The 10863-nt window shown below is 30.8% G+C and overlaps 1 protein-coding gene across 1 annotated transcript in view; it reads left to right on the top strand.

The window, feature by feature from the left end:
- The first annotated feature begins 789 nt into the window (after positions 1-789).
- LOC140040471 (CTD small phosphatase-like protein 2) overlaps positions 790-10863 on the top strand; it is a 28284-nt gene continuing 18210 nt past the window's right edge. The window contains exons 1-2 of the mRNA XM_072086447.1: positions 790-927; positions 6464-6612. Coding sequence (XP_071942548.1) covers positions 6481-6612 — 132 coding nt within the window. The 5' untranslated portion in view covers positions 790-927; positions 6464-6480. The remainder of the gene's footprint in view (positions 928-6463; positions 6613-10863) is intronic.

The raw sequence follows: 10863 nt of genomic DNA, 5'->3' as shown, positions 1-10863 counted from the left end.
AAAGATATCAGACGAGCCAAATAAAACCCAAAGGTGAAGAATGCGGTCCCAACTTATTATGCATGAATTGATTATGTTTTCGATTCTGTAGTAGAGTCAGTAGTACTAGTAGTAGTAGTCTACTAATAGAAAACGATAAATTATCGGGAGATTTTGTTGGTTTAAATATCCAAAATATAGTAAAAAATGAATTTTAGCGGATCAGCAGCGGGAGTTGAATCGAAATATCGTCATAATCTGGAGAGTTGGGACATGGAGTTATATTTATACGTCCATGGTTCAGAGGTCTGAAGTAAGGTTATTCAGATGATGCAGTATCTACAAATATTAAAACTACACCTTTATCTCTATGGTCAGATATAATAAGGAAGTGCAGGCCAAAAATGTATATTGATCATAATTCTAATGATTATTTCTCATTTTTCATAATTTTTAGGATTTGTTTTTGAATAAGCACCTAATCTCTATTTTTGTATACACTCAAATGTTTAAAATAAATAAATACGGCCAGCGGTCGGTGGGAAAATGTTTTCAGATGACTATAGTTAATATAACTTTAATTTTACGTTTTTAACAATAGATTTCTATTTTCGCGCTATATATGAATCAGACTACTAACTTAGTTAGTTCAGTTATTTTATTGGGGGTCGATCGTCACCCGTAAAAACAATTTTGGAGTTTTATAAAATATTCTGGAAAAAAATAAACAGGGACTAGACTGCCGGATTCGTTCGCAAGGTGGCGCCTTTTCCCACTCAAATTTGACACCATTGCCGATCAAAGAAGGAAACGGACTAACGGAGCGCTAGCTGCAGGGGAGAGATATGGCAAGTTCGCAATCTGTTTCGAGATTCTTAGCCTAAAGGCGTTGACCCTGGGCCGTATGTACACTACTAGTGGTCGTAGAAAGTTTGGTTTGTTAGTGTGGTAAGTTTCTGTTTATAATTCAACTGCAATCTTTTTCTGTATAATGCAAATAGTTGAAGACATTTTACCTACGATGTTTGTACCTTACCGCCTTCTGATCTGTGGTTTCACTGCACTGTTAATGTGAGTGATGACTGAGCTGGGAGATAGCCAATTGGCAAGTGAGCTGGCCATTATTTGATATAGGGCCTAGTGATAGGTCAGGCCTAAACGTATTTGATAAGTTTAAAAAATTGTCAAAATGCAAACTATGTTTAACCAGCATGGATGGAGTGTGCATTTATCACTGGTAGGTTGATATCAAGATTTTATGGTATAAAAATGTCTTTTTTTTAGCATTTTTCATTAAATTATTATTAATTGATATATTAAATGACACCTCCGTCCGCCCATTCATCATAAATTCATGGGTTATACTGTACCTGGTCCTGGCTCACCTCATTTGTATGTGCTACATAAACCGTATAAATAAGAATGTAGTGCGGGCAACGGAATAACATACTATTCCTAGTGTACATTGTCCGAACCCCTTCATCTTTCCTAATCCTTCCTATGGTACGTGAAAGTACTGTTTGTGATGTATGTTTGTGATATTTTACTAATAAACATTGTAAATCATTGTGTTCTTTGTATCAGAATAATCCTCTTATTTATTATATATGCATTTAATTTATCTTTATAAATAACTGTATGTGGTTTAACAATTAAATTGCATTGTTTTTTCAAATTGTGCTCACACTGAAATGACTATTTCCGTTAAAATTATGCAAATCGTGCATATAATTTGCTGTCAGTATTCATGTCCGACATATTATAAGATAGCTGTACCCCGCCTTCTAAGTATTGTACAACAAATGTGATTTTAAATACCTACTGACTTGGCAATGTACCATTCCATTTAAACACAAAATTTGGTGGTAGGTTGATATGATAGTTAATATTTCAGAGATACCGTAGACGTGTATTTAGATAATGTAGAATTATACAGTACAACACTCTAAAAAATGTGGTACTTTTAAATTGTCACCGAAATAAAACGGAAAGTAAATCCAAATTGAAATGGTTTGTTATATCAATATACTATTATTACAGTACTCCACAATATTTATTCAATAGAAAATGATCATCAATAGAGAATATCAAACAAAACCTGGCTGCATGCCAATTTTCAGGGTTAGAGGTCAACCATCTTGTGGTTTGTATTTTTAAATTCAAGAAATAAATAGAATTGATATTTTGTATTTTAAGCTAAGATTTAAAGCTTTAATTGGATGAATATTATTTCAGGATAAAAATTATACCAGTTTGCCTATTAATTAAATGCCTCGCTATAGGTATTTTAACTTTTAAAAATTATAAACTAATTAAGTACCGAATGCTTGTAATTAGGTGTATTATGAATTTAATTTATTCCTACTTTGAGCTATTATTACATAAATATTATGGAATTAAGCAGTGGCAAAACAATAAGAGTATTTCCAGAAGGAATTAAATTGATTTCTTTTTGTTTACTTTATTAATTTTGTTGCTACAGACTTATCTCAATTGAATCCAAATTTTTTTTAATTGAATTTATAAAAACTAAAGAAATATTTTGCTGAACTACCCATGTTGCTACTACAGTACTATAATAATTATAATATCGTAATTACTATGTAAAAAAATTCTTCATTGTTATGTTATCAACAAGATAAAATTGTATCAATGTCATTGGCGGATGGACTCGTGGGAGATTGGCCATATAACATAATGCTGAGCAGCTCATTAGTCATGCTCAGTCACTTACAGAAGATTCCTAATTTTTACTACAAAAAAACATAGTGGTATTGATTTTTGAAATATAGGCCATGTTTCTTTAAGAATGTACAGTATTCAGACTGATTCAGCTGATTTATTATTCTACTAAAGCTTGAAAGATTTCACAAGGTAATTATAATGTCTGTACTCTTGTTCATGAATATTAATAAGCCAACAAAAAGCAACATAATTTAATCAAATAACACTACACTATTACATCCTTTTCCTTTCCTGTCAATAACGATTGAGTAATCGAGTTTAGTATTTTAGCATCGCCCTTATTGTTAAGTGCTGGAAGGATGTGTTGTAGCTGTATAATAAATAATATATGATTTAACTATAACTTAATCATAATAAATACAAATTTTCAATTTTTCTATACGTATATATAAATGGATATATATTTTTAACTCCGAGGAAAATAAAATCTAGAATTTTTTTTAACATAATTTAATTTAGATTTAAATTATAATATTAAAAAACAAGATAGTCATAAAATACATGTAATATTAATTATTTCGCGATAAAAAATCTGAATATGATGTATTAATAATAAATTCTATAGACATAATAAACTAAACACCATTACATAGGAAATCAATTAATTTTAATAATACAATGTCTGAAATGAAGTAGATAGTAATGCAATCAGCTCTTTTTTCGACACATGAATTAATTCTTTATATTTATTTGTGGCAAAAAAACACCCCAACATTTTGTGACATTCTAAGAAATTTAGCTTTATATATTTTCATTAAAGTATTAACTATTATTTAAAATAAGTGAAATTACTAAATCCTGAATTAGAAATGAAAATGACTGATGTTTACTTTGTAATCGATACTCTGCAATAACTAAACAATAATGAGTACTGTATCATATCTGACGGTATTAATAATTGAATGTAAGGATATCAAGCAATATTTTGTACACAATTCTGTCATACTACCGATTGATGCCCTTTAACTGGGTCATTACATCTCACTAACCAAATTATAAATTATTGATCACCATTGTGGTTTCCTACACCGTCAAAGCCTTCTTTAGAAACCAAACACATTTCATTGAGTTTTCAATATGAACTGTCAGTGTCAAAGCTTTAGTACATTATTCATAGGTATAATAAAACCAATGCTTAGTACAAGACATTGTACATTTCTTGTGTAGTTTTAGTGGGTAGGGCATTTGTATTAATTTAGATTCATTAAAGCAAAAGATAATCTACTTTTGGAAATACTTTTTTATGCCTAGCTTACCTGGATAAACACGACAATTAGCATTTTTCCTCAAGAGTGAAATATAACTCGAAAAGTAGAAATTTTAATTGAACACCCCTTTCCACAAATGGTATAGTCCATGAACTATGCCCTCAAGCAGGAGATCTTGCTGATAATTTGAATTTGTGCTCTTGTATGTTTTCTCATTTTATACCATCTACTTACAGTTAAACATTCAAGATATTCCCTTATAAATTTATGCTCAGAACATCAATTTGATATGTTGCTTGGGAATGCAATACAATTGATGATAACTCACTGGCGCTGTTCAACCTTCTAAAAATACTATATATACTATACTATACTGCACGTTGAGAGATTGTTGATCAGCCTCATATTATCAATTATGTGAATTAACAAATTGGGAATAATTTTTAGATCGTTTTTTATTAATATAAATACTAAAAAATTAATTAATAATTAGAATTACAGTTACTGATTACAAATAACTGAAAGTGAGAGAGTTAATGGGTCTCCATTATGAACAGCTATTCAATACTTTATTCAGTATCTTTAATACAACAATGCAACATTGTCATATGCAAATTTCAACCCTGATAAAACAGCAGTATTTTTTGTATACTTTGTAACAGTCACAAATTACGATATTTATACAAAATAAGTTGTTTCTTTTGTTTTTATGAAATTTAATTGATTGAAAATTGATTACTAGCAACTTAATACCATAATTAGTATGCCTTGCCACACCTTTATTTTCCACCTAAAGAACTGACACTACACCCAGGGCTACTTACTGTAAACCTAACTGTGGATTTTACTAGCCCTATGTAATGTTATTACCATTATTACAATCAGTATCATTAAATTTTCCTTAATACAACTCTCCTTTATAAAATGACTTTTTTCAATATTACATTTTGCACCCACCCAGCTACTACTACAACTATAGAAAAATAACATTAAAAGTGCTTACAATACTATATACAACAATACCCATAATCTATATTATTATTAGTCCTAAACAGTCAGTTCAAATTAAATCTTTAAAATTCTCATAATTATTTGTACAGTACAGTATTTCTATTACTGTGTATTAATCTGAGATAATATTTGTCACAATTACAAATTTGGAATACAGTAGTTAGTGTTGTTTGTAGTTTATTGATTTAATCATGCTTACAATATTGCATTTGACCTACTGTAGGGTCAACCTTTGATTGTTTGTTTTACTATGTGTGTATTCTGATTGCTCAACTGAGATGATACACATGAGTAGTTTTATCACATGACTTGTCGTTGGTGGTGGTGCTACTACTAGTACAGTATCTATATTATATTCTCTCTATCCAACTGACAACAGTACCCTTTCTGTGCATAATCGATATATTATGCATTAATTATATTAATTTTGCTCAGGTTAAATTACCCTCAGTGTTACCGTAGTACTGTACATTTACATTGCGTATTTTGTGTATATTAGAAGAATGTACTGACTCAGTTTTACCATTGCGGATATGATTTACACTTCCTTTTTGTTTTTGAAATTTCAAGATGAAACAAACATGCATACTGTACAGCCAGGGCTCACTTTATCATTAAATATAATAAACATCCATAAAATCGTGGTACTTACTTTTTTTATAGTAATTAGTAATAAGTCTATAAAAAAAAAAAAAAACATTATACATAATAAATATGTTATTTCCTAATTTCTGCCTAAGCTTCAGTTAGGTAGTAGGTGAATTTAAGAATCATTTACCAATAGTATTCTGGTCACCATTTTATAAGAATTTATACTATTAAGTCTACATTTAATAGTAAAAAAATAGCCAATTCTGTACAAATCAAAAGGCAAACAGGATATGAAACCCACGCTTTTAAATGATATGTTTAGTAATAACGTGCTCAATACATTTTTAGGGTGGGTGGCAGAAAGTATGCACTGTCGTTGGCAAGATACCAGGAGGTTTTAAAAAGACTGTTTTACAATGTGGTTTGTAGTGAAGATCAAGGTGGTTGGGGGATGACAATTTAAAATACATTTGGACAGATTTATAGAACTGTAAGCTAGATAGAATGAGCTATCTGACCCCATTGATTTCCGCCCAGCTCAATTACATGGACGAAATAGACATTTGATAATTTATAACAAACTAGAATTTATGTATAAAAAACAAGTTTTTGTAATGCATAAAAAGAAAAACTTCCGATTGATGCAATAAGCAGGAAATTGAAGCTTCCCATTTCAAATGGAATTTGGCAAGTTTGCCAAAAAGTGAAAAATGTGCGAAATGCTGCAGACTGATGCTGTAGTATCGTAAGAAATAACACAAGTTCTCTAATAATACTACACATATAATGTTCAGATAACAATCTAGCCTATTATGAATGTGCTAGCTATGGTGTACATGATTAATGTTAATGATAGCTTCTAATACCAGATGTTGGTATATTATGAGAAAGCAATTAGATATACAGTAATTGTTTTTGTTTATATACAGGTACGGTTAGCAGATCAATGGGTCGACAAAGAGCAAGCAAGAGGGTGAAATCAAAGAACCGCAAGACGAGAGGTTCGCCAGAAAAGATGAACGGTGATGTATCAACAGTACATAAGGATTTAACTACTACTAAATTAAAGACAGATCAGGTAATTATATCTAAGTCTATACTTAAATTAAATAAATTAACAAGAAATGAAAGGATCATCTAAGTGGATCTACTGTATTCTAACTAGTACTTTCTCATTTTGCAATTTGGTGACAAAATAACTTATTTTGATATTTAACTAACAACATTACATAAATATGAAGGTCTATCTATTCACTCACAAGTCACACTGCACATCATTTATTAGTATTGTGTACATAAATCAGTTGTGTAGGTTCATATAATCTTTATAGGGATTTTTAGACCATAAACGTTTATTATTGGTTTTATTATTTATATATTGTGAAATCCAACAAATTAATACTATATTAACTTAACACATTTATTCTTAATGTTGTACAGTAGTAGTAGTAACTTGTAGTAATGATTTGTTGAAATTTGTCTTGATCTAATTCTAACAAATTATTTCAGGTGTCACTGTCCATACCATCATGTGTTCTTTTCTTGCATCCAGGAATTTAGACTAATTAAAATCTTGATCATAGTACGATGAAAGTGTTTAAAAAAAACCCATTGTATGTGTGATTGTAAATTGTAATCTATTGTAATACCGTAGATGCAAAGTAATACATCTCATGCTCTTATCTAATCCAAGCATCACAGCCATAATTCACTTCCCCAACCCAAATTACATCAGGCACCCTATACAGTATACTATCTTTGTTGAAGATATTTTTTTAAATAATGTTTAATTTTCTGTGATATTGTTTGGAGTGTGAAGTCTAATTATTGCCATAATAAAAGGATATTTCCACACCAATCTGACCACTGCAAAGCTTTAATAATATTAAATAATTGAATAACAAATAATAAACCATGGCAACATATTATAATTAAATACAGGTGCTAATGAATTGTGATAGATTGAAAATGTGTACATAAATATAATTTCAGCAATGGTAATTAATATTACCGTACCATTATATTAGTGTTTTTTGTGATGTTTGTATTTGTGAGATGGTTGTTTTTTTAATGTAAAATAAGACTATAGATTACCTTTATTAAGCTCTGTCTACACTATCAAACTATGTATACCACTACTATGGAAAGCCAAACCCGCCAAAAATACATAATACATACCATCCACCAATAATTAATTCGTACAAAATTCAAACCATCCAATATTATCTCATGCAGTTCAATGAAAACTTAAACCATTCACCTAGTATCTACACCATCCAATACAATGTGTGACCATCTACCACTAGCCCAAACGACAATACGCCGAACAAACTACCCATAACACAAACCATCTAAAGAATGTTGAGCCCAGGCAGCAATAATTGAATTAATCTAACGTTAATACAAGTATATATTAGCCAACTCATTTATCAACATTTCATGTAGTTCATGAACATTTCAAACAAAGCATCTTAATTATAGTTCATTGAATTCTAATTCTAATACATTGCCTGTTTTATACACCGTTCGTCTGTTCAACAGTTTAAACAACTGTTTTGCACACGATACGCCCGTTCGTGAGTTCAAACCATGATATTTGAAGCATCGACTTTCCAAATGGCGATTTTTCGCACCGAACGTATTTTCTTGAGTTAAAGTGGTTGCATTTCAATCACTTACTTTCGATTGGCCAGTATTACACACCGTTCGCTTGTTCGTGTTCAAACCATGATATTTGAAGCATCGACTTTCCAAACGGCGATTTTTCGCACCGAACGTATTTTCTTGAGTTAAAGTGTTGCATTTCAATCACCTACTTTCGATTGGCCAGTATTACACACCGTTCGCTTGTTCGTGATTTCATGTGATAACATTTCATTCGACAACTTTTCAAATGTTAGTTTTTGGCTCTGCTTACGTATATGTCAGTTGATATACTATTTTTTAATTTTCATACTTTCCATAGTCAGTTTTGTACATCATTCGCATTTACGCATGTAAAGTGTAGATATTCCACTCGACAAGTTTTAAACGGTAGTTGTTCGCACATTTATTGTTTTATTGTTAAATTGTAACTGTTGGCGCCGATTTAATATTGAGGGGCGGGGGGGTGAATGTCAACTTTACGACTGTATGACACTTAATTACTTAGGCCTAGGCCTACGTTACACACACAGGGAGATGTAAACTAATTTATAAATTTATTTTACATCTCCCTGGTTACACACATTATCACAAACTTAAATAATGAAAAAAAAAACAGAATGAAATAATATAATTTAGCTTGTGGGCCTGTTACAATTAACATGTCCATTGTTCCTAAAATGTTCTCATCTTACGGTTGTGGTTGTGGTTGATTTAATATTACACACTACGGAAAAAAAACCCCTTTTTTTGAGAGAGTGTAATTTCCGGACATGTAGAGATACCATATTTAAAAATGTGTACTGTTCACATTCAGTACCGAACACCTCCCCCCCCCCCCCCAATATAAAATCGGCGCCAACAGTTACAATTTAACAATAAAAAAAAAACTACCGTTTTAAAACTTGTCGAGTGGAATATCTACACTTTACATGCGTAAATGCGAATGATGTACAAAACTGATGTATGGAAAGTATGAAAATTAAAAAATAGTATATCAATTGATATATACGTAAGCGGAGCCAAAAGCTAACGTTTGAAAAGTTGTCGAATGAAATGTTATCACATGAAATCACGAACAAGCGAACGGTGTGTAATACTGGCCAATCGAAAGTAGGTGATTGAAATGCAACCACTTTAACTCAAGAAAATACGTTCGGTGCGAAAAATCGCCGTTTGGAAAGTCGATGCTTCAAATATCATGGTTTGAAATCACGAACAAGCGAACGGTGTGTAATACTGGCCAATCAAAAGTAAGTGATTGAAATGCAACCACTTTAACTCAAGAAAATACGTTCGGTGCGAAAAATCGCTGTTTGGAAAGTCGATGCTTCAAATATCATGGTTTGAACTCACGAACGGGCGTATCGTGTGCAAAACAGTTGTTTAAACTGTTGAACAGACGAACGGGGTATAAAACAGGCAATGTATTAGAATTAGAATTCGATGAACTATAATTAAGATGCTTTGTTTGAAATGTTCATGAACTACATGAAATGTTGATAAATGAGTTGGCTAATATATACTTGTATTAACGTTAGATTAATTCAATTATTGCTGCCTGGGCTCAACATTCTTTAGATGGTTTGTGTTATGGGTAGTTTGTTCGGCGTACTGTCGTTTGGGCTAGTGGTAGATGGTCACACATTGTATTGGATGGTGTAGATACTAGGTGAATGGTTTAAGTTTTCATTGAACTGCATGAGATAATATTGGATGGTTTGAATTTTGTACGAATTAATTATTGGTGGATGGTATGTATTATGTATTTTTGGCGGGTTTGGCTTTCCATACACTACCATATTTCGGCACATCACACTTTCTTTGTCAAACTAGTTTGATAGTGTAGACAGAGCTTAAGACAAAGGTTGCTTTCATTTGCATTTCATCTCTACAGTCTGAATATGAATGGTTTTTAAATGTCAAAATTATTAGAGTTTTGTAACAAACTCAATATTATTATTAAACTTAGATTTTTAAAATTTCTGTTAACTTTTGACCTAATTACACCTGTGTAAGTACCGTAATTAACTATTTCACACTTAGTAAGATATTGAAATTATAGTGTTAGATTGTCTATTAGTATACAAATAATGAATGTTTATGAGTGTAATGGTACATGGCCATATCATAGGATAATTTGTGTACTAGATTTTTTTTTATCCGCGAGACATTTTTTTTTTCGTACACAAAAATGTTTCAAAAAGTAATATTAAACGATCGTTTAATAGTGCGTACTATTGCACGCCATGTGACCCACAATCGTCCAATCAAATGTCAGGAATTTATTTAGGTGTTATATAATATTAGATATTAAATAATAAGGTAGTGTAGTAAACAAATTGCTTGAATTATCTTTAATTACTTGACTAAATGATCGATATTAATTAACAAAAAAGCACAAATATTGAAACTTTAATTGTACAGTATAGAGATTGAGCATGTTGAGCATTTTTAAAGTCTGCTACTTTTTTCGATTTAACTATTCTAAAGTATGATGTAAAACATCATTTAAAAAAAAAGAATCATTTTGTTCTGAATTTAGACTAAATTTGAACACAAATCCATTAATACTGTAATCCCACCCTCTAATTTTTTTGTTTTTGGAAATCTGTGCTGCTATTATAAATAAATTCATTTAAAAAATATAATAAGTATATGAAATAAATAAAATAAATAATAAATT

Source organism: Antedon mediterranea, chromosome 2 (genome assembly GCF_964355755.1).
Source record: "Antedon mediterranea chromosome 2, ecAntMedi1.1, whole genome shotgun sequence".
Classification (NCBI taxonomy): Eukaryota; Metazoa; Echinodermata; class Crinoidea; order Comatulida; family Antedonidae; genus Antedon; species Antedon mediterranea.
Note: the sequence above shows the minus strand (reverse complement) of the source record. Positions and strands in the feature narration are given on the sequence as shown.